This window comes from Tetrao urogallus (assembly GCF_951394365.1).
Source record: "Tetrao urogallus genome assembly, chromosome: 1".
NCBI classification, from domain to species: domain Eukaryota; kingdom Metazoa; phylum Chordata; class Aves; order Galliformes; family Phasianidae; genus Tetrao; species Tetrao urogallus.
The window spans coordinates 171,629,068-171,653,439 of NC_136813.1; the positions used below are offsets into that span (position 1 = coordinate 171,629,068).

The 24,372-nt window shown below is 39.1% G+C and overlaps 1 protein-coding gene across 7 annotated transcripts in view; it reads right to left on the reverse strand.

Annotated features, from left to right (window-relative positions):
• The window catches only part of CADPS2 (calcium dependent secretion activator 2), a gene marked incomplete at both ends in the record, with an annotated part of 304,052 nt that overhangs the window by 136,591 nt on the left and 143,089 nt on the right, over positions 1–24,372 (reverse strand). For all 7 annotated transcript variants that reach the window (XM_079548166.1, XM_079548165.1, XM_079548162.1 and 4 more), the window contains 2 exons: positions 8,981–9,120; positions 19,584–19,695. In XM_079548166.1, the coding sequence (XP_079404292.1) occupies positions 8,981–9,120; positions 19,584–19,695 (252 nt within the window). The remainder of the gene's footprint in view (positions 1–8,980; positions 9,121–19,583; positions 19,696–24,372) is intronic.

Here is a 24,372-nt window from a genome sequence, read left to right on the forward strand (position 1 = left end):
GAAAGGGTATGATTACCTGTGGAGCTCACTAACTACTTTTATTCCCTTATTTGGTCACTCCACATGCCAGAAGTTTCTGAAACTTGGTTTTACTCTGTGCTGAGGTAGATGAGTCTTGTCCTTTTGAAAGGGATACACACGTTATTCATGTTTGGGTCTTGGATCTCCAGTGTCAGCAACCACCTAAATTACTGTTGAAAAGGAAGGCAATCTCCTCTTCCAAAGCTCAGGTCCACCTAAATTAATTGGGTAACTTCATGCAATGCAAAGAGTACAGGTAAACAATGCCAGTCCTTTCCAACTGGAAGTATTCAGCAAATAATCTTGCACTGCTGAATTTAACATCTCACAAACTATTCTGCAGTTCGCAGGATGCTTTTTAGTTACTGAAAGATCCTTCTGCAGATCATTCCTGGAGTAGAAGAAACATGCTCTACACATATAAATATGTAGTGCCAGTTGTTAAATGACATTTTTACATACTTTAATGACATAGTTCAATTTTGTACTGAAATCACATTTTAATATCTGCCTTCTTAAACATGCATCTCCTTATACAAAAACTGATGGTGCTGGTGATCTTGGTGCAGAAAATAACACCACTAAATCCCCATAATGACCTCCTCAAATGGTAACAAGGCCTGAAATATCTTGTTTAGATAAAGGAAAAACAACAACTCTATACCTTTTGCTTGATGTGTCTTTACTAGAGAAAACCCTTAAATGTGCCTGCTTTTGTTCATCTTCCTTATTGTCAGCATCTTAGTGTATAAAAAACTCCTAAGAATTACACGCAGACGAGAAAGAGGTTTTTACATTAACTAGGGCACTAACTTTGACACCAACCACAAACTAAAACAACACACAATGCCATTTGCCAGCAACGAGAGAGACAGGACAAGCTTGTGCACACTATAAAATCATCGCTAAAAGAAAGTGCCTAAATTTTGTTTAGAGCCAGATGACTTGCATACACGCTCGTGATGGGCGCATGCAGCAGACTGGTAGAAATATAGTACATCATGCAATGTTTCAACGTGTTAAAATGAGATTTCCCAAGCCAAAATCTGACGTAACCACAGGCAATGAGCTTTTTTGGTTTTACAGTCAGGAAATCAAGACTGAGGTGAAGACCAAGGCTCTCTGCTGGCAATCAACCTTTACTCTCATGTCAGGAATGAGTGGCAGAGGAATTACCTTTTCAGCAGTGGCGCAAAGGTAGTTTCCTAAATTCCACTTTGTGTATGGATTATAGCTCATCTCACAACACTGGAAGACTTGGCACTGCAAGCGTCAGTGGGCAATTTCTGTCAGTATCTGTAAACACATTTAACTCCTAAATGTATTTGAAACTAATTAGGGAGTGATTCTAGCAGAAATTGTAACCAAAATTGTAATGAAAATTGATATACCCCTTCATATTTCGTATAGATCTAATGTTCTTATCATAAGCAAATGCTCAGAACAAAAAGCATAAAGTTGCAGATGTTAAGAAATACAAATCAAGAATCTTTGCTCCCAAATGGTAGTGTCCATATATGTTGAAGGACTGTAACTACCATGTTGGAAACTGTTAACTACCATTGGCATCGGCAAAAAATTCTCACAGGGATTTCTTGACATTTTCACAAATTTCAAGATCTTCGTCAGAGCTCATACACAGACACTATGCTACCTATAAAGATTAGCATTTATAAATAGAAAGAAATATCACTAAAAGTGAAGATGACATTTCTTGGAAACTCGTGGTTATCTGTAGATAAACTGCTTTACTATCTATCAAAGTAGCCTAAGTTCCACGTAAAATAAACAGGCTTAGATTTTAAAAACCACTTAGGGAGCTATGCATAATCTATAGCTCTGAATGCAATATACAGCGAGAAGACCTACAGTGTACCATATCACAAGCAGCGTCCTTTCTTTTTTGTTCTTCCCATAAAGCCAAAGTCTTTGTTTTCAGAAACCATCCCACCAAGGCACTGCTCCCTATACAGCTGTTTTGAGAGAACTCTGAGTACTCTGATAAAGGCTAACTACTTACACTTTGGGTTGCTATAGTGAGGAAAGGATTCCACGTTATCTGATGTGATGTAAAGACTTGTAAAATTCAAACAAGCTCAACAGTTCCCACGTGTTACCTCGCTTATCCTTCCCAGGCTTAATGTTCACAAACTGAAAACTAAGCCTTCTGCCACAGGATGGCGTGAGCCCCGCTCTCTGTAGCAGCACTTGAAGTCAGAGCTCTGCTTCCCTCTTTCAAACTGGAAGCAAAAGTGTAATAGCAGCAAACAGAAAGCTAGATGGTGCTAACAGACTTCCATTGTGGTTCCAACCAGATGTACGAAAAAATGTTGCAAACTTTGCTAATGAGAAAAGCACTTTTGGTAATTGCTGTAAATTAAAGTAGAAAGTTAATGTTTTTACCTAATGGAAACCAACAGCAATAGAATATATCTATGGTACACGTCATACATAAAAAATATTAGGAAGAAGTTTTTTAGATGTTCCATATGATAAGTTTCCCAAAAGTTTTCTTCTCTTTGAAGGAACTTTACACCTACTGCTTCTAACTTAACCTAACATGTTAGCTTAGCTGTAGGTCAGTCTCCATCTAATTATTTCCACAAAGGTAAAGAAAAATATTTAGAATTATTCTGCTATATGTCTGTGCACAGAGGAAGGTCTGAAAGCAGACATAAATTCACTATATGCAACACAAAGGCCTATTTGCAGCAGAGACCATGCAGCACATGCTATGAGAAGTATGACACCCTTATCTGTAGAAGTAGCCCAGACTTTGTCAGAGTTTGCCCAACCAGCGCATACGAGCTGGCAACATCATCATTCTGGATAACTCCAGTGTCCGTGCAGCTCTTCTTAGCTGACTTATGAGCTTGCTAGTAGCTATGAGAGCAGTTTGTCCTGGTGACTACAGCTGCGTAACTGTGTGACAGCAGAGCCAGCAGACCCTAATGCTATCAGCCCTGTCACTGAACTACCTGTGACTGGGGGGGATTGCTTTGCAGTCCTGTGCTTCATTTTACTAATCTTTAAAACAGAGATAATGATACCTATCTTCCAATCCAGTGGACTCCTTTATCAGTAAGAGAAAAGTGTTGTAAAACAGGAGGATTCCTTATTCTCTAATTTTGCATCTTGGAAGACTGTTATCCCTGACCATAATTTAACAGATATCCTTTAGATCTAACACTACAAGCAAGAGAAATGTGTGACTTTAGTCGTACAAGAACCAGGAGCTATATTTACTAATTGTATATGCTCTCCTAAGAAAGAATATTTCAGTCACCTTCAGGTGCAAAAGGCAAAAAACTTATAACTTTTTTTTTTTTTTTTTTTAAGTTGATGGCAATCCTTATATTCTCTAAATAAACTCTTGCTACTACTAAAATTTTGAGAGAAAAATAATTTCAAAAATAAGAGAGTATAAGTTCAAAAAAAAGTTGACAAAATAATTGCTTTGCTGAAAAGAGAGAAGAAAATCTGAGTGCACAGGTAGTCATAATTAATTGCTCACAGAATGTATATTACAAACAAAAATTTCATTAACTTCTTGTTTGTAATCAAAATATAGCCACAAGGAGAAGTGCAAATTCCTGTTCCTTGAGAGGAACAACTGCAGGTACCAGGATGTGCTGGAACCAGACCAGCTGGAAGGCAGCTTGGCAGAAAAGGAGCTGGGAGTTCTGGTGGACACCGGGCTGAATGTGAGCCAGCAATGTGACCCTGCAACAAAGAAGGCCAATGATGCCCTAGGTTGCATTAAGCAAAATATCACCAACAGGTCAAGGGAGGTGATTCTTCCCTTCTGCTCAGTGCTGGTGAGGCCTTGCCTGGATGCAGTGCTCAGTTCTGACCCCCAACACAGGAGTGACACAGAGTTACTGGAGAGTCCAACGAAGGGCCATGAAGCTGGTAAAGGGTCTGAAGCATCCCTTAAGAGGGGAGGCAGAGAGAGCTGGGCCTGTTCAGCCTGGAGAAGGTTCAGGAGAATCTCATCAATATGCACAAGTTCCTAAAGGAAGGGTGCAAAGGGGCCAGAGTCAGGCACTTTTCAGTAGTGCCCAGTGCCAAGACAAGAGTCAATGGACACAAGCTGTCACACAGGAGGCTCCATATGAATATCAGGAAGCAGTTCTTCCCTGTGTGGGTGACCATGCACAGGCTACACAGAGAGGCTGTGCAAATCTTCAGAAGCTGCCTGAACATGGACCCGGACACCCAGCTCTGGGTGCCCCTACTGGAACAAGGGTTGGGCCAGATGGACCCAGAGGTCCCTTCCCACTTCAGCCACTCTGCTATTCTATGAACAATTCTAAATGCAACATGTCACAACAAAAAGCAGAACGCACAGGGACAAATTTTGCCATTTTATCTTAGAAAATGTTCTAGACAAGAGCAGCGCTTACACATTTTACTTTGAAAGTCAAAAGCAAACAATATTACTTCGTAATATTGTCCTGTATAGGCTGCTCAATTGGTAAGAATTTCATTTAAAACTATTTTTTATTTCACTCTTTCAGATATGATTATTAAACATGACTAATTAAAAAAAAAAAAGATATACGATAAAATATCAGTATCCATCTTACATTTCTAGTTTGAAAGCAAATACCCCTCAGTAACCACTAGGTTATGCTAACAGACAGCTCAACTGGCACGATACACTTTGAAAAGTAACACTTACTTTATATGCACACAGATATGCAAAGGTACTTTATAAGAAAATGGTTTAGAAGAATGTATTTGCAGTAACACACATCTCGAGTGGGTTAACCTGTCTTCCCTGGGTTTTCAACCCTAATTATGAGTTAAGGAGAGCCAAGCGAGTCTTCCTGAAGCAAACGCTCCCTAGCACTTCTATTAGCTTAACAGGAATAAATGGGCTTTTAGCATTTTATATAGCAAAGTTTCAGACCACATCTTTTATTTCCTTTGATGATTTGTTTTAGATTTCAGACTGCAGTGGAAGACATGGATAGAAATGTTTGTATTGTTGTATAATGAGAAGATAAAAAAAATGTCTCTTGAATATAGTCTGCATTTTGAACCTGAGAAAGGTTACTGTATTCCATGAGAATACGTTATGAATGATGAGAAAGGAATCTGAAGTATCACAAATTGCCCATACTCAAACCTGTTCTGCAGTTTCTAATTAATGAGCAACATTTACCTTGTCATTACCCAGAATATTCTAGCTGTGCATGCTACCTTCTCTTATCTATTCTCAGGGTTTAAATAGAAAAGGATTGTTGTGGTTCACTTTTTTTTCCACACTATTTGAGCCCTGCATGCAAAAATTTGAAAGAAAAAATCAGAAATAAATAGTAATACTATGCAGTAAGATGCATACAAGTAGCCTTTATTTCTTGCTCTTAAGAAGGTTTTGGCTTGTACTGAAAAAATCCCAAGTCTATAATTTTATTTGAAATATAATTAGTTTTTATGAGTATAGATATTTAGAGAGGGAACATGTTTGTAAGGCACTGCAGCCACAGAATATAATCTGTGAAATTAAAAATCTCAATTTAACTACAAGACAGCATAATTTGTGAAAATAAATATTCTTGAAGAATAGAAACAAGATGGGTTTTGAGGACTTTCAGCATGTCTCCCCTGTCAATAACTAAATTCAGTTTAAATAGGAGAAACATTTCCCAAGGAAATAAAACCATAAACCCATAATTAGCATGGGTTTGTGGACTTTACTGACATTGAGGAATCTGAAATATTTGAGCATAGCTATTGTATCTGACAAAGAGGGCTCATTACCAGTTTTTTAATCCTTAGTTTAATAAAATTAGTTTAACAAAATCCCTCTTTCTGCAACTGACCGTGTGGTAAGATTTTAATTCAATTTTGAATAAATTTTGAGGTTCCCAGCTGAAACACTGTTGTTTAACAGCAACAGATTAGACAGTGATGAACCTTCTTTGTTTGCTTGTAAACTCAGCTCTATGCGGGTAATAAAAGTTACCTGGTTCAAAGACTGGGCAAAGATAAAGCATGAGACGGCTCTGACAAAATTGGAACTCATGGAGGATAACCATACTAATGGCATTAAAAGCCTGTTATTATGGCTGTAAAATAGAACTCTGACGCAACGAAACTGCAAAAGTACTGCAAAAGCACATCCTTTTGCTTTCCCCTTTTTAGTACGCTATGAATCCGTGCATAAATATGTGACTACATACCAATGCGAAATGAAACAAAACGAACTCCCAGCCCTTTTCACTATTCAGGGTTATAGCAGGCTTGCAATCCAGCGCTTCAAGAATTTATTTTCTCCCATGGCCTGTTTCCCTGCCTGTTATGCACATGCTGATTGAGAGAGAAAATGGAGCTATTTACTTTTCTGCCTCATGCAGGTTCAGCAGGGGTCTGCAGAGCAATAACACCCCTGGCAGAGCGCAAGTTCTGCTCCTAGGTGAGCACAGTGGCTGCCATCCTGCTTCTCCCCTGAGCATGAGCTGGCTAGCAGTGTGCATGAACCCTCCCTACCCATTCCTTCCCTCGTCTTCTCTCAAGTAAGCACTATTATTCTCACTTCAATCAAAATACATCACCAAAAATTTTATCTGTATGTATATTTACAGCCTTATTTCTACTGATTTCAGCTATTCTGTGTATGTTACGCACCTCTGTGAAGTGAGATTCCAGCTTACCAAACTGAGCACAGGAAATTAGGTGCATACCACCAGCTACTACAGGTGGAAAAGGAGGCAGGTTCTTCCCGGCATCTCTCAGCTACCTTCAGCACAACACATTTCTTTGTGTCCTGTAATGCTGTCCTTCATTCATTGCACGTTTTCCAGCTTCTGCATAAATGAGTGTTTCTCATATAATGCTGCATCAGTTCCGAACTGAACAGATTTAATTTGTGTGATAATCTGACAGTAATCCCTTTCAAAAATACAGCAAACATACTTTTACTCACACAGGAAGTCAAGCAAAGGCTGTGAGAGTGCCTGAGTGTCTGCTTTTCCTAATGCTGAGAGTTTCTGACTTCTGTTCCCTCCACTCCCACTGAAACTCCAATGCTTTCATCAGTATTTCAGCGCTATCAGTATTTCATTAACTCTTTCAATGGCCAATAGAGGCATCATCAACATTTTATTTCATTTCATGGATGCTTACAGTGGAGCAGCCCATACAGGCCTCCCTTGGTGCTCTGACTTTGCTAAATGAAAAAGTAAAAATCAATTTTTTGTCTGGAGAATAATGAAAACAGTGACACTATAGTAAAATGAAGAGGTAAGAAACTGTGCCAGAGATTAGGATTCAAAGACAACATAAGGCAGTAACTAGAAATAGCAGATGGAAAGGATGATGATTGATTTAAATCCTTAAAAATAATATTTGACTGGGGAACCCTTGTAATTCTCAGACAAAAGGACTAGAGATATAAACTAGTATGGAAAAGCAAACTGGGTGGTGAGGAAAACCCTCTGGAGAACAGAACAGCCCCCCAGCTGGGTCACAATCTCTGTGGAATTGGGTCTCCACAATTTCTGTGGAGAAACCTGGAGCACAACCAGAAGCAGCACTGGAGCTGTGCCCTTGTTGCTAGGCCCAAGTCCAAAAAAACTGTGTGTTATGCCTTAATTCGGTCTGTGGGCAGCACGACTCCAGCATTATCACTGGCCTGATCAAATGCAGGAACTCCCCACAGTCACCTGTGGGAGAGGAGCATGGCAGCATAACCTCTCTGAAGTAGCTGTAGAGTGGAGCACACCACCATGCCAGGTTACGTGCAGGTTAAATGCATCTGATTTGTATTATTTGTGATTTGTGTATTATTTGTTACTCATACTGTCGAAGTAGTGCTTTGTTTGATGTTACTGCTTTACTAATTTTAGTTATTGTTCCTCTATTCATTTCAGTCGATTATGTAAGCTTTTAAATTAAACAAGGATTAATCAATTTCCTTGGCAGAACCAATCTCAACTTATCCAGTTGCCTGTTAAAACACTCTGTGAAGATACCTGATACGTTGCAGATGGGTAGAAGGATATAAAGGCATTAGAGCCTGGAATCAATCCCTGTATCCAAGCACTGTGTATGCTGTTTGACAGGCTGCTGATGAACACAGCAACACTACGTCACTTCAGCAGCACTCATTGCTTCAGTCGGTTGCTCAGAGAAGCTGTGGATGCCCCATCCCTGCAGACATTCAAGGCCAGGATGGATGGAGTCCTGGGCAGCCTGAGCTGCTGTGTGACAACCTGCCTGTGGCAGGGTGGTTGAACTAGGTGAACTTTAGGGCCCCTTCCAGCACAAGACATTCTGTGATTCAGTAATCCCCTCTGGCTCCATACTGACATCTGCTTAAATTATAATTTAGAAGAACAGAACGTAACAGTGATAGCTTTATGACACGAGACACAGCCTTGCTTACTGCAGGCAACTTCACTGCTTTTGCAGCCAGGATGAGGAATGGTGGTAGCAATTTCCTCTAGAGATGTTTTTACAAATAATCTATTGCATTTAGTTTTGGAGCTAGGCAAGAAAACATCCTTAAACTGGTACATTCACATCAATTCAAGAGAAAGACAGAAGAGCAGACATATGAAGAAAATGGGAGATGATAGCATTGCAAATACCCCTACATGGAATATATGATTAATCTTATTTTAATGGGAAAATTTCGATTTCTTAAATAACAACTTTGGCTTTTCTGAAGTGTTATAAACTGTAATATTTAAAATCAGTTTGTAATTGACAGAGTTTTTAGCTCTGTGTGTCAGTCAGCTCAATAACTCTCCTTACATCTCACTGAACTGGATGTTATTCCTGACTATTATAAACTTTACACATAAAACAACACAATGTCACACTAACAGCTGTTGTACACACTTACATTGTTTTTACACACTTTATGTTGTTGCTACATATGGTTAAGCATAGGCACAATGAGGCAAAAAAAAAATAGAATGCAACCTGGCAGAAAACAGCCACTTACCCACAGTGCTTCATGTGAGGTGGTTTATCCATTCTCACTGCCAATTTGATTTTCAAGTCACTGTCCTGGCTGTTTTTGGGGACGATCATTTTGTGCAAATCAGGGGACTTGGAGCTGTTGGATGTCGGATACAGCACTACCTGCAAGTAATAAAATAAATGCTGAGCTGATTAAGAAGTCTGCTTATCTTTAATGGAAACTTCCAAGCAGTTCAGATTCTTATTAGATCTCCTCCACTCTGAAAGGCAACTTAAAAAAAAGTTTCATAATTTAAATAAAATATTTGACACATTCCTATCATAATAGATGAATGATTATTACAATTGGAAATTTTCATATTATGAATTGAAACAAATTTCCTCCATAAGACCATTCTGAATTAACAGTTTTAAACAAAGAACAACAGGTTCTGGTACTCAATCAGGCTGTCCAGGGCCCCATCCAACTTGGTCTTGAACAGCTCAAGGAATCGAGCATCCACAGCCAATCTGGGCAGCCTCTCACCATTCTGTACAGTTAAACAAGAGCCCAGTTTTCCACATTACTCAGTACCCTCATGGAAACATGCCTCTGAAACAACATGCTATATAACTCTATGCAACAGCAGTGACAGACACTGCTTGAGTGAATATAACCACAACATGCTGCTTCTTACTAACTTCAGTTACGATCAGTAGCATTAACAAAAGCCAGCTGTAGTAAAAAACACAGAAATCAGAAATTAATTCCAAAGCTCTGTTGCAAACGGAGTGTAATATATACAAGATACTGTGTTCAGTTCACATCAATATGCAACACAAACATTTTGTTAAATTGATACAGATGGACATTAAAAAAAGCAACACCATAAACATGAATTTTAAATACTTAACTAAAATGTTTAAATGACTTAATTGATAATTTTAGTAATTAAACATTATTTTTAGACCACTATCAGTCACAAACAGTCAAATATTTATCTGCCATCCAGAACTTTCAGCTTTTGATATCTAGCACAATAAAATATTACCACTTAATTAAGTTCATAACCACAGTCACATAGTTAAATGCTGCTGAAATAAGGATGAAGGGAAATTTTATTATTAACATTACTTTTTAATCAATTTAGACTCTAAAACCATCCAAACATGCTTCTTGGGAGAGTTTTGCAATAGTCAGTGAATTCTGAACTATCGTTACTCTTACAAGCAGTATCTTCCCATCTTTTATTTCTTGGTAACTAAAACTAATCATAAAGTTAATCACCAAATTAATTTCTTATAAATAGTAGTTGCATATTGTGTCACGTGTATAAAACACAATATATTCCCCTCTCTGTTTCAGGGAAAGCTAAATCAAAGACTTGGGTAAGAATCCTCAAGCAAACATAAATCCAGTGGATATTACTAAGCCAAAAATTTTACAACAGATTTATTCACATGCAGGATAATGTAAACTGAAGGACTTCAGCTCCCCACATCAGTATTTTGCAGAAGCATGTTCCTGTGTCCCATTAGTATCAGGAGTGCTAGCAAAGCAGAGAAGTGCAATGCATCAGCCCTAACGACGTGTGCAACCTCCGTAACATCAGCAGGAAAAGTAACCTCTCAGAATGATCGAGTTCTGTGCCTGTTAAAGAGATAGCAGAAAAAGCTGCATATTCCAGTTGTCACAAATCAGAAGGGTAATTTGTTTTGCCTCTTCACAATTGCATAGCAAGCACTATTTATAACAGTGCTTACTCCCTCTTTTCCAAGAAGTATGTTCATTTTCCTCCTGAGCAAAAGCTTTCCCTTGAAAAGCATTGAAGTATAGCAACTCTGGAGTTCTGAAATCTCAAATAGAAACAACTTCTAGTTTGTCTATCTCTTTAAATGCAATACTATATAAACAGAATTATTCCTCATTCCTTGCATTTAATCTCTCGGCATTCATAGAGGTCCATAGGTGATGTTATGATTTTCTTTTCTTCTCTACAGATTGCAGTCACTGTCCTCTAACAGCTTATTATCGCTCATGCATCTCAAACCACATCTTTCTCCTGTCAATTTCTTGATTTTTGACAATGCAGAAGAAAATATAAGCTGACAAGTGTATAATTAATTCATAACTTCAGGACTGACAATTTCTTTTCTGATTTTTTTTTTTAAAGTATTTTTGAGCTTTGTTTTCAAACCTCTTGCAATGAATAAGTATCTGGCAGAGTACTTGGACATGCGCTGTGTTGTGTCTGTCTCAGTATTTAAAAGAAAGAATGGCAAAGTACAAGAACTAAAAAGACTGGAATATACAAACTGTATTTCAAGAACTTCAAACACTTTTGTCATTATGCACAAGTACACATATACACACACGCAGTGTTCTGCAGGCATTAATTATCTTCAAAATAACCTTAAGCCTGCAAGGGCACACCTAACCAATGTGCGTTGGATCATCAGGTGACACAAGCTGAAACCAAAGCACTGAGCAGATTTTTCTTGATGGAAAAAAAAATGCTGAAATTTGGATCTAAGGCATTTCCCCACGATGACACACTGCGATGCAGTATCATCTCCACAGCCCAGAAGCTTCCTAGGCTACTTGTCTCAGATTTCTTTTTCAACACTGTTTAACAGATCACAAATTTACAGGTGCAGTTCTAGGTACATACTTAAATAAAATTGTGCCAACTCTTTATTGTCTGGAAAATATACATACTCACCTACAGAATATTTTTTCACCACACCTGGTACTTCTAAAATGTTCGTAGAATTATTTCTACATCATATATTTCCAAATCATTTTTTTTATTTTATGCTTTGTTACCTTAATGTTCCTATATCTGTGAAAATCATCACAGTAGATTACTCAGCAGCAACACAGCAAACTATGAATTGTATATATCATAAACATACTAAATATATGTGCATAATAACACTTGTTTACAATAAGTAACCTAATGAATAATCTGCATTAGGTAATGAATGGCACATTATATGTGAGTACTACATACCAAGCTCAGCTGCTGTACATTGCATTGTTTCAGCTGATTGAAACCAAATTAACACAGGTTGAGGTAAATCAGTAAATTCAATCTTCTCATGATCATTAAGGGTACTCAGCTACAGTTTGGTACTGAAAAAGCAGCAAGTCCATATCCTCTTTATGTGTCTCCTCATTCAAATGAAAAATAAATACATAAATCTTCAATATTATAGAGCAGCACACCTGCATATTTGTGCAAGGTGAAGTTCTCAAAACATTGCTTCTGGATTGTAAATGATTGACACAGCACTTCTCAGCTGCACCTGGAGGATACTGAGCTAATATCTCTTCTTGACTTCACTGATCAACATTTACTGTGATTCAGCTATGTAAGTCCCAGCTGGATGACAATAAAAGGAGCCATTTGATGTTCACCTAAGCCAACAGTCAATCCAGCTGAGGAACTCCTAACTCTCCTCCATCTTTGGTAAATTGATCACCTTCTCCTTTAAAAAAAAGATTTCAGGGAACAGGCTAGTTGTTCAAAATGCCCTGGAAGATAGAACAGACTGAACTTGTGGTGGTCTTGCTTTCTCAGAGCAGACAAACTTGCAGAAGATTCACAGTCAGAAGCGCTACACAGAAACATCAGTATTTCCATGGTTAGGATAAAGCTCTCAAGGTAACCATCCCTGGCCACAGCTGTTATACTGCCAGAACATAATGCAGCCTCTAGAGGGGACCCAAGCTCAGAGACAAGCTGAGCAGCAGGCTGGAAGCACACTTGAAAAAAATCAAGAGAGTCAAAATAATTTCTCTATTCCCTCCATCCCACGCTCACAACTGAATTCTCACTCAGTCAATTTGTCTTCTGGCTTTCTGGCTTCTCCAACCCACTCTTGCTCTCTGGTATTCAGAAGCTGCACACAAGTGCTGCAGTTACCTGCTGTTCTGACCGAGCACTGAAAAATCTGAGAAAGATTTTACAAGTCTGGGTGGTCTAGAGCACAAACAGAAGCATGCTTGGGCATAAGGCCTTGTGAGCTGCAGCAAGTCTGAGCAGACTATGCTGAGCTTTGGCTCCCCATCACAGGCAAAAAAAGATGCAAGTGAAGAGTTGCAGCTGCTCCTTAATGCTCTGGCTGACAGGTAGGTGACAGTTGACATGCTATTACAAGAACCAAGAAAATACTACTCTCCCCTTCAATGCAGTTCAAACTACACAGCATTAAAAAAAAATAAAGGTGCAGTCCAGGAAAAGCCTTTTCAAAACAAGCCAGACTTTTCTTCTGCATCAGTTCAAGCTTATTTAAAATAATGTAAAAAAATAAATACCCACAATGCCATGATCTTCTCCCCCAGTTTTATTTGTTGAAGCTCCTTCCATCATGCAATAGGACTGATAATGGATTCTATGCAAGGCTTTTTCTTTTGTGATTTAAAACGTGGTGATTTGAAAAGATAACTGATGGCAGTGGGAGCAGGGAGGACAGGCAAATTTTATGTTATGAAATAATCAATATTATTTGGCGCTGCCAGTCACTGTCTGAGCAAAGATAACAGGAAAGTTTCTTTGTTAAACACACTCTGATTTTTGCCAATTTGAAAGTGGTACTGCAGGCCAAAAATTAACGAAGCTGGTTTGGGGCAGGGAATAGATCACTAATAGCCATTTAGACACCATACAGAGTGCAGCTCTGACCCTACCCTTGCATAGGGGACACGTCTCTGCTTTTGACAGTCTGCTGACTCTCCTCAAGTCCCCTTCCCTCACGACTTAAAAGTCTGGAGCTGTTCTGAGCTACACCAGATACTTGCCCACATACAGGTTGATGTCAGCAAAGAAGATGCTGTCTGTGTGGAAAGAACTGAAGCTTCTCAGAGCATCCCAGCAGCAGGGTATCAAACACAGCATTCTGTTCAGGTTCTTTATGCTTCTGAGTGCCAAGCTGTCACTCACTGCCACAACAAGCAAATATAATCCAGGAAAGGCCCAACACAGAGATGGAAAAAGGAGTTGGCTCTCTTAAAAGTGACTCTCCTTGAAAATTAAAGGTTAATGACAGCTCAATCACCAAGGGTACGTGGTGTATGCAGGGATCTTATGCCAGGATCTCATCTACTGAGTGACCTCTTGCTTTTCAGCTACAATTGTATTACAGCAGAAGTGCTCAGATAATGCTTCAGGTAACAGGTGGTTAAAAAGAAAGAAAAATAAAACCAGAACAGGTGTATAGCAAAAGAGCCATCGAAATACTGGCATTGAGAAAGAACTGGGAAGACTTTTCAATTTATGCACTCAACAGATACTGACTGGTGCCATCTGAATGCTCACATGAACAGATGTTAGTTGTCTTAAAGTCCTTCCCAAACAACCCATTCCCCAAAACTAATAGAGAGCATGTCTGAATGAAGAAAAAAGCTTAAGAATCTGACATACTGCAGTCTCAGGGAGCTACTGAAAAAAGACATTCAAGGGATAGTTCCTCTATGAGGCCAGGCTGCAAGAGCTGGGTCTGTTCAGCCTGTGAGCAGCCTGCCAGTACCTAAAGGGAGAAGAAAGAAGGAAGTGAACAGACTATTTAGGAGTGTGTGTTGTGATGGGACAAAGTGAAATAGTTTCAAAGTAGAAGAAGAAAGATTTAGATTAGACATAAAGAAGAAGCTTTTTATAAGGGTAATGAGGCAGGGGAACAGGTTGCTCAGAGACGTGGTGCAAGCCCCATCCCTGGAGTCATTCAAGGTTGGGCTGAGCTATGCTCTGTGCTCCCTGATCTAGCTGTAGGCATTCCTGTTCATTGCAGGAGGACGGAACAACAAAAAGAGACAATAACACCTTCTACTAGGACAGATACATGCTTATAAATACATTCAGGAAGATTTAGTTTAGAAAGCAATATAGAAAATAGCTCAGCCTTTCCAAAGTCTAGCAATGTCTTGAAAAGAACACCACTTCTGAAGAGAGTTTGCTCCCTCAGCTGCTAGCCCTGAGGATCAGGATAAGGAGGGGTGGACCCCAGGTCCATCCTTTTTCATCCCTCAGGTGCACTGCTTGCACTTGAGCTCCTTGTGTTAGCCATGCTCTTTCACCTGGTGTTCAACCATGGTTCAGGCTGTGACCTAGCAATTCCCATATAAGAGGAGATGGAAGATGGAATAGATGACCTCTTGCAACTCAAATGATTCTGTGATTCCATGAAAGCCACTGTTAGCACAAGAACAACTGCATGGAGCCAGACATAATGCAGTACTAGAAAAAGTAGTGGGGGGAGTAACCTATTGCCATTTTCCAAACTTAAAGAAAAACTTATGAAACTTTAGTCATTTGTAAAAGCGGTAGAGAAACATGTTCCCATGATGGCAGGCTTTATATTAAGGTATTTGCAGTATATCACCTCTATTCTGAGGCCATTCAGACACAGCACAGAAGGTAGACAAAATGCCCAGTGTAGTCAGTGTTCAGAAACCAGGCAGTCATGCAAGTATGGGTGCTATTTCATAATGTCTTCAAATCAATTCAAGAGGAACAGCACCAATGAAAAAAAATAATGCTGCAAAGCTGATTATTGCTGGCTGCAGCTGGCTCTGACAAGTCAGTTGGGAGACAGTGTTTGCTTTTAATTGAATACTCAGAGCAAGGAGATTGAAATATTCTTATATTCAAAAAGTGCCACTAATCAAACACCACCTGCTGTTCTCACATTGTGTTCACATGTGTGCTAAGCAAGCACAATGGCTGTCACTTTGAATTACTGGGTTTGAACATCTTCATACACGAAATACCGAACAAGGAAAAGTGGTGTCAGATCCCTGTTTCATCAGCCACCAGCCTGATACTTCAGTATTTACTCCAAACTCTGCATCTTCATGCTTCCTCATCTGTTGTATGTACAATGCAAACGTTTCTATCCTTTCTGCCTTTTGTATACACGTACACAATTTCTGAAGCATCCAGATCACTGAGACACACATTTCAAAGACACTTGATTAATTTCTGAACTCTTCCTGATTCCTATGTCTCTAGCCCAAAGACAAAGCCTGATCATTTCTAGCAGTTAAATTCACTGTTCCTTGGATGCTGAGATATGTACAATCACAGACACAGACCGTGACCGTTGAAGCTCATGTTCTGTCAAACTCAGATCTAAATAACATCTTTTCCTTTCCTGTCCACCACATTTCCCCCTTTTTTTGTGTGTGTGTGTTAACAGAAAACTGTGCTTCACTAGCCAGCCTCCAGTTTCTGTGGAACAAAGACTGAAGTTTTACTTTTTTATTTAAAGACAGTCAGCAGGGAGCAAGAAAAACATCCCTTAACAAGGAAAGTCATCTCTTGGTGCTCACAAATGGATTTACTTTATTTTTCAGAAGAAGAGAGCAATGTCAGACAAGTCAATGTCAGTATTAGACAAGAACTACCTCCTGTTGGTTAAGCACATCTTAAACACCTTGAAAGGAAATGTGAAACACAGTTGACAACACCCTTCTCTCACTCAGTGCTCATCCGGCAACTTCTATAGCAGGTGTCAAGTAGCCTCTAGTTCTTATATTCTGCATGTCTATATTTCATACTCTTTCTGAGAACAAAGCTGTAAGTATGGGCTCCCCTTTTCACTAAAAGCAGGAGCCTGCTTCCCTCCCACTCGAACACTAGCACCTGCCTCTGGAAATCCGCAGCACCTTCTCAAACTGAGGATCTACCATGCTGAGATCAGGGTCTACGCTGAAGTTAATGAGTCTGAGAGACAGCCATCACGTGGAACAAAGCAGGTGGAAAACTTCTCTTCTGCAGTTCTGGGAAAATCCATCGCCAACTCCATATTTCACACCTGAGATTTATGTGCACAAAAAGCCAGTCTCTTGGTACCAGAACAAACCCTTTGTACCTGATGGAAGCTTAAAATTCAAATCATGTACTTTCATGCCACCTTCTATTTCTAGTTACAGATTAAACAGAACTGCAGGGTGTGGAGAACACAAACTTCAATACTGCAGAAAAGCAGTATCAGGTCAAGACACATGCTTTGAAGAAAATACTTGGGAAATGAGAATTAATGTCCACAGCAAGCCTACCTCAGGAATGGCAGATTTCAGCTAAATTTTTTAGTACAAAAAATATGCCAGTGAAATAATCTTCAGGCCTTTATTGAGCAGAACTAACCTAGCTGTACTCCAGTGAGTCCCCACAGTGCACTGACCAGCCATGAAGCTGACAAACGTTATTACAAAAGCTATGCTTATCCAGAGGGATCTGGCATCTTTTCAAAGGCTGCTCGAATTTAAATCTAAGGAAAAAGTCTTTTACAGTCAGGGTGGTGAGGCACTGCAGCAGGTTGCCCAGGAGGTGGCGGATGTCCCATCCCTGTAGGCACTCCAGGCCGTTTTGGATGGGGCCCTGGGCAGCCTGAGCTGGGGAGTGGCTGCCCTGCCCATGGCACAGGGTTGGAACTGACTGGGCTTCGAGGCTCAGACCATTCTGTGACTCTGTGATGTGGTCACTGTGGGAAGTTTGTCTCTTACTGCCTGGCAGAGCCAGACGGAGTACTTTGGCAAAGCTGCAGATGTGTATAAGGAGAAGTGTATACATAACTGAGAGGAGAAAGTAAGTAAGTCACAACTTACATCTGTAGGCCATGTAAGCACAAGTACACAGCCTCTTCTACCCTACAGAGAACAGCAGCATGCTGATGTATGACAGTGTCTCCACTGTACTCTAAAGGTGAATTAAGTATTTTAGAAGGTATGGAGACTGAACATTTTCCATAAATCAGGAACTGATTACAAAATGTAAAATTAGTATCTAAGTATTTCTCAAGTACTTCTGTTTGCTTTCCCCAATCTCAGAACAAACTTTAATGCAGGAGAATGGAGGGTATTGGCCCCTTGTCCTTTATGACAACTAAAAAAAAGCACCAAAAAGCAATTCTCTTAATTGCCTAATTCTGGTACAAACAGCCAAACCTCACAGCTAAAAGCAGGCAGACGTTGTACTGAAAGACAGGAGCAAAAGAATCAAGAACAAAAACAGATTACTCTTTTCTCTCTCACCATTTGTATGTCTTGCTGTATGACCAGGAAAACTGAATCAGATTCCAACAGCAGGGCAGTAAGCTTAGCCTCTTACAATAACCTATTTTTTTAATTCTCTTTCCCTTTGCCAGTCCTACAGAGCAAGGAAAGTTAGGATCTTCTTTAAAACACTTTGATCAGCCAACAAACACAGATGTGTCAGAAGAAAGGCAGGAGTGGGAAGAAAGAAGAGGCAGACAAAAAAAAAAAAAAAAAAAAAAACCCCAACAAATAATCTGGGGCTACAGAATACCGTTAAGGTGAAAGCTATATTCACTATTTCATATTTGAAACATTTCAGTTCTTTAAAATCATTTAAAACCTTTTGAACTGCCTGTTTCAGAAACGCCAATTAGCTGCAGTCTGATAAAGCAGACCAAAGCCTTTACCTGAACTTTGATTATTTAATGTTGCAGGGACAACAGCAGCCAGTTAATACTTGTGGTTCTTCTTAGCTCCTTTATCCTGTTAATGCTGCTTCTCTTCTCCTACTCCTCAACAATGAATACACTGGCCACAGTTCCCAGTGGCCATATATTCTGTTCTTCACCTTTGCACTTACTTTTCTTTTGCTTCTTTGAAAAGACTGGGCAGGCAGGGGCAAAAAAAGTACTTCTCTGTGGTTAACAACACTATGCAGACCCTTCAGCCCTCCCTTTCAGCATCTACTCCCCACTCTCAGTCCAAGTACCACTGATCCTGATCTGCTCAGCTTCAAGCTTCTTCACCAAGTAACCTTGGAGGTCTCCCAGAAAGACACGAGAGGAGGCAAGAAAAGGTAATACTGAAGATATAGCCTTGACCTTAAAATGTGTGTAGAAATATGAAAGAATATGTAGGAGCACGGATTCTTACACATCTGTCTACAGTACAAAGACACCAAGGGGAAAGAGCCCTGCTCTTCTAACAAGCCCTCTGCTTAAATGAGAACCAGCCATGACCCTGAATGCAGAATTGAGTGTTAAAACATGAGCTGCCCCCATGTGTCAGAGGGGAGAATTTCAAAAGAATTTGAGGGAGACTGACATTCTCTATCTCATTCATTCCATCCTCTTTATATGATACACTGTGTTCTGCAACACCTGATTTTGGTCTAGGAAGGATAGATGATCCTGTCATGATAAGGAAAATGGGAAAAGGGACGCTGAAACAGTACAAGAGTCAGAATTCTTATTTTAGTCCAACACTACCTCCACCATTTCTCCCCCTACATCCTTCCACCAATTTAGACCTTGTCTCCCTTCTCCAGTTGTTTTATATACTTGCTAAATGCCAAGTCTCTCTCTCCTCTCTTCATTTTAATCTGAATAGCTAAAGCAGCTTAGGTAATCTATGATTTTTTTTTTTTTTTTTTTTTTTAAAAAGAGGTTTTAAGGCAAAGAAAAGCACAATGAATCCACAATGCAAATTTCTGAAGAGTAATACAGGTCAATATACCAAGTTTTGAAGATTGAGAACGATCACCAATAACTGGAAAAGCAGAACAAATGCTGTACTGAATAACTTCTACCATTTTATTGTATGTTTTACCAATATTCACATTTCTACACATAATTTCTCACAAATTTCACATTTCTACAATAATACTCACTCTTCCAAGTTCTTTATCTTCAAGTGCCAGAACCCCAGTGCTTTCTGTAAAGAGTTTTACTTTGACAACAGGCCGAGGATGAGTTGTGGTGAAATCTCCTTGAGTTCCCCATCTACAACAAATAAAAGGACAGAATTTAAACAGGGCAGAGGAAATATTTTAGTGATAGGACTGTCATCTTTCAAATAGAACACACATTAATGCACTACTAGACTAGTTTCTTAAGCATCCAGCATTAAATATTTACATGGAATTGGCTCCTCTTTGTAATATGACAAATCACAGTTTTTCTGTATGGCATTTGTCATAAAAAATCAGCTATAAATCTTTTAATCCAAAACTCACCCAAAGAACAGAAACTGTATGTTCACAGGGGAAACCAACCAAGTAAGTGAGCAACGAAAGTTTTTCTGTTAACTATATTATGTTCAGTACCCTGCATAAGAAAAACTTATTCAGAAAAGTATCAGGTTTTCATTTTCAAAACAGAAACCCACCCACAAACATGTTTGATTTTAGGTAAACGGACTATGCAGAAAATAAGAGATTTGAATACAGGAAAACCTGACAGTTCATGTGATGTTGCAGTTTAGTACAGGACTGCAGGAAAAAAAATGTAAACACAAAAGCAAACCTTGGAAAACTGTTGGATAAATTGTTATTTATCAGAGCAACTATAACTGCAAGATAATTGCTGCCACAAGGCTTCATAGCTTTGGAGAAGCTTAATTAGGCAGACAAACTTATAGTTGGGAATCTTATCATCTGGTTTTACTCTGCTCCGTGAAAGTGGTACAAAAACCAGAAAGGTGTATGAATTAGATTGCAATTTCCTCTGACAAAGTAATCAGTTTTCCTACAGAGTTGCAGGGTAATCACTGAATACTGTAATTCTGACTGTTAGTAGGTGCAAACAAAATGCAAAAAGTTCAGCTCCAGTCACTCTCCTTTTGTCTCCTAGTACTTAACTTACTGAGATCATCAGAAACTGAAGAAATAAAGGTGAGTGCACAAGTATACTCTATAAAAGTATATAGATCACACAAACTAAAATCTTACAGACACCATTTACAAAAAAACATTTTATTTTCAAGGATGATTTACACGGACTCATGGACTGTCCATTCCTGAAAAATGAACGTACACTAATAAACCTCCATGGAAGAGATCTAAAAGATAAACTTTCAACTAACATAAGCTACAAATCTCAAGAAAAAATCTAGAAAGTAATGTGTAACAGAAACAAAAAATTCTTATTGAAAGTGTCAAGTCAAATCAAGTCCGACAGGTGGTTGAACAAAGGTGAGGTCCATTGAAAATTAACTGAGTATCTCACTCTGTTCTGTCTTCCTTGCTTTGCCTGGACTAAATAGATATTTGCTCTCTGTGTTCATGGTGGACAGAGCCTTAATCTCAGCCAACGTGCTAATTGAAAAACTGAAACAGGGATTCTGAAAAGAAATTACCTTCCTCAGAGAAAGAAAACTCGTTTTGTGATCTGACGATAGATGTTGTACTGGCAGGCCAGGTAATGCCTAGCGCTGCTGCTCGTCCCCGAGGCAGTCCCAGGGTTAGGTTTTATCACAATACAGAAATGAGATTTCCAAGGAGAAAGCACCCTCACAGAAGATGTGTCTCCCCAGAAGACGTGTCTCCCCCAAGATACCAGCATCCAGAAACAATACTCCCTTGCAATCTCAGACACCATCTAAGCATGTTGCTGCTGTACGGGGACCAGGGTATATTTGCCCCTGAACTCCCTGGACTGCCCACACTACCATGGACAGGACCACCCAAATGATTGAAGACAAATCTTTTCCTACTTTTCCTATTAGAACCCAACAAACAAACATTAAAAAAACAAACAAACAACCAAAAAAAACAACCAAAAACCCTACAAAAAAGAAAAGAAACGCCACACAAGAACTTCTCTACAAAGATCTAGTGCTAGTATTAAATAACAGATGGAAGTACACAAATCAGAAGAATCTCACCTTTAATGTCAGATACAATCACTGTCCCTGACTGACATCTTTCTCCACACCTTTTTCCATCTACAGCAGGGAATGAAAATCCTTGGCTGAAAATCAGTGGTCTGGATCAATTCATAAAGCTTAGTGTTCATGGTGAAAATATTCCATGCACTAATCCTATGCTCCTTGCTGCTCAGGACTTCAGCTAAGTCTCACAGCCTCTTATGTCCATGCCTTTGAAGTGAATTGCCCAGTAAAACAGATGGTCACAGTTTTCTACCTCTTAGACTTCAGCAGCTTGCCTCAAGAAACAGCATTTAAGCAATCATGCTCTGTTGGAAAGGGCAAACCCAAGATTGTATTCTTTAGCCTTATGGCTAAAGTACTTTCCTTTCTACTTTAGTTTTCAACTGCCGATATCAAAGCAAACATATACAAAGCTCACAGATCATCTCCCTTATGATTGCCTGTGGATTACTACTACCCAACCCTTGTTTCCTTGGAGCTTTGCATAGGTGTCTTCCTTCACACGGTTAGAAATCAGATGTTGAAAGAAAGAACCCCCATTAGAAGTGATAACGTATTCATTTTACTCTGATGCAAGGGTATGAGGTTCAATAGTCCAAACAAACAGGGCTTGTCAATAAAACTGATAATTGATTTACTCTGGTACTGTAGAATTCTGTCAGTTTTTCCATACTTTTGGCTATTTATTCCACAACTTCGTACTTGTAAAGGAGCTGTTAAATTTAATTGTGAAAAATAGGCTAGGAGGATACCTAATTGTTCAGGGAATCAACATCCAAACAGTAATTAGTAGATGCAAATCCTGATCACCATTACTAAGGTTCTTATTTCAATGTATAGATTCTATGTGCTAATATCATTATACCCACTGGGTTTCTCAAAAAATTAACATTTTTTCTTCCAAAACACATTTGTCTTCTGTTAAATGCATTTATTAATAATGACTGAAATGTTAACATTTCCTGCTCTCACTTCTGCTTCATTTCATTGGAGTTACTGTCATGGAACATTTCCTTTAAAAGCTCAGCTGCTCAATATAAGCAGCCAAATATATAATTTTACTTTTAATGTAGGGGTAACACCCTGATATTTTCCTTAAGAAAGACATAGTGATATTTGTGAGACTGAATAATTTCAGCTGTTTAACTGAATAACTTTAACTTTTTTTTTTATAAATAAGAGCCAGAAATGTGCCCTGTGGAATTTGAGCACAGGATGAAGAAGAAATACTTTTTATGTGTTTTAATTTTCATTGCAACAGCTGTAAAACATTTGCTGTAAGGAAGCAAATTCTACAACTGACCTATACTTTTCATACAAAGAAGAAGGTGAGCCTGAAGGTTCCAACTTGGCTTTCTGCAAAAACAAAACATGGAAATCAAATGCGCCATTCTGATCTCGCTTGAGACAAATTCTCTTGCAGAATATTTATTTCAGGTTTGCTCTATTATGCAGACACTGAACTGTGAGAGAGAGCAAAAAAACAAGAACAGGATTTTACTACCAAATGTCAATAAATACTGATAGCAGCACATCAGCCAGATGTGCTTTACAGATTCAGAGAAGCTGACAAGTTATGAATGTTTGTCCAATGATTTTTGCAGACATGAACTACTTGTGGGCTCAGTGTGACTACACAGGAAGCTCAAAACTCTTTTCAAAACTGCAAAAGCATGAATCTCATTCACTATTCATATTCATTTGAAACCATTCCCATTATTGTCTTTTTTTTTTTTTTAATCTTGCTAGAAAAGTATCCAGAAGATGCAGTAAGTTTCACACTAAGTGCTGCAATGTCTCCCACTGCATTGCCAGCTGTGTCACACGTAAAACACCAATCAACTGAAGGGCTAAAAAAAGTCTCCAGGCTCAGGTTTGGCTACATTATTTTCCTTTGTATTCATCACTTGTCTGGTTTCACTTTCTTATTCTCTTTACTGCAGAGAATGGAATTATTTGATGTTTCATCATCTTTAAGCATGTCACATTTTTTTCATCACTGGTGTCAGAGGTGCAGGGCACAGATAACATAATTGGTGACAGAGCCAAAGTTCATTTCCCTTCACTGCAAAAGTACCCTGGAGAAACCCACTGCCAGCAAGGAGCTGATGTTTATATCAGGTGAAGATACATCATCGTGTCACAGAACCCAGTCTAAGGAAATTTATCTTTCTACTTCATTTCAGAGCACATTCTGTACCCTGGAAACAGCAACAATTTTCTCTCTCAGCTTTTCAATTCTAATCTGTTAGTCAAAACTTTTCTTTATGAGACCTTAAATCTCCAGTCTTACATTGGAATGAATATTATAAAATGTATTATTCTAAGCAAACATCCAGAAACTTTGTTTTTGCAAACGTGGAGCATTTTCTCTCCAGCAAAATATCAAGTCTAAAGAATTTTGCACTATCAGGATCTGACTTTCCTCAACAACTGCTGAGAAATTCCTCAGCATTAATGAAACTAAAAGGAGAATATTGGTCTCTCCCTCGTGACTCCTTCTCAGCTTTGATTCACTGTTTAAATATACTGCATAAATCTACCTTGAAAGATTTGATCATCCTTCATTATATCACTTTGTGAGGTTTCCTTAAAGAGTTTTCTCATTCCCTGTCTGCATAGGGGACGTGCTACTAAGTTGGAATACACAAGAAACAAGACAGCCCACCAGAGCCAGTCTGTGAGCAGCACAGTGCTCCTCAGGGCAAGGAATACTTGGCACTACTTATCTGGGCTCATCTCGAAGCTAGTCTGGAAATACCATGTCCGGGTCTTCCTAACATGCCCAC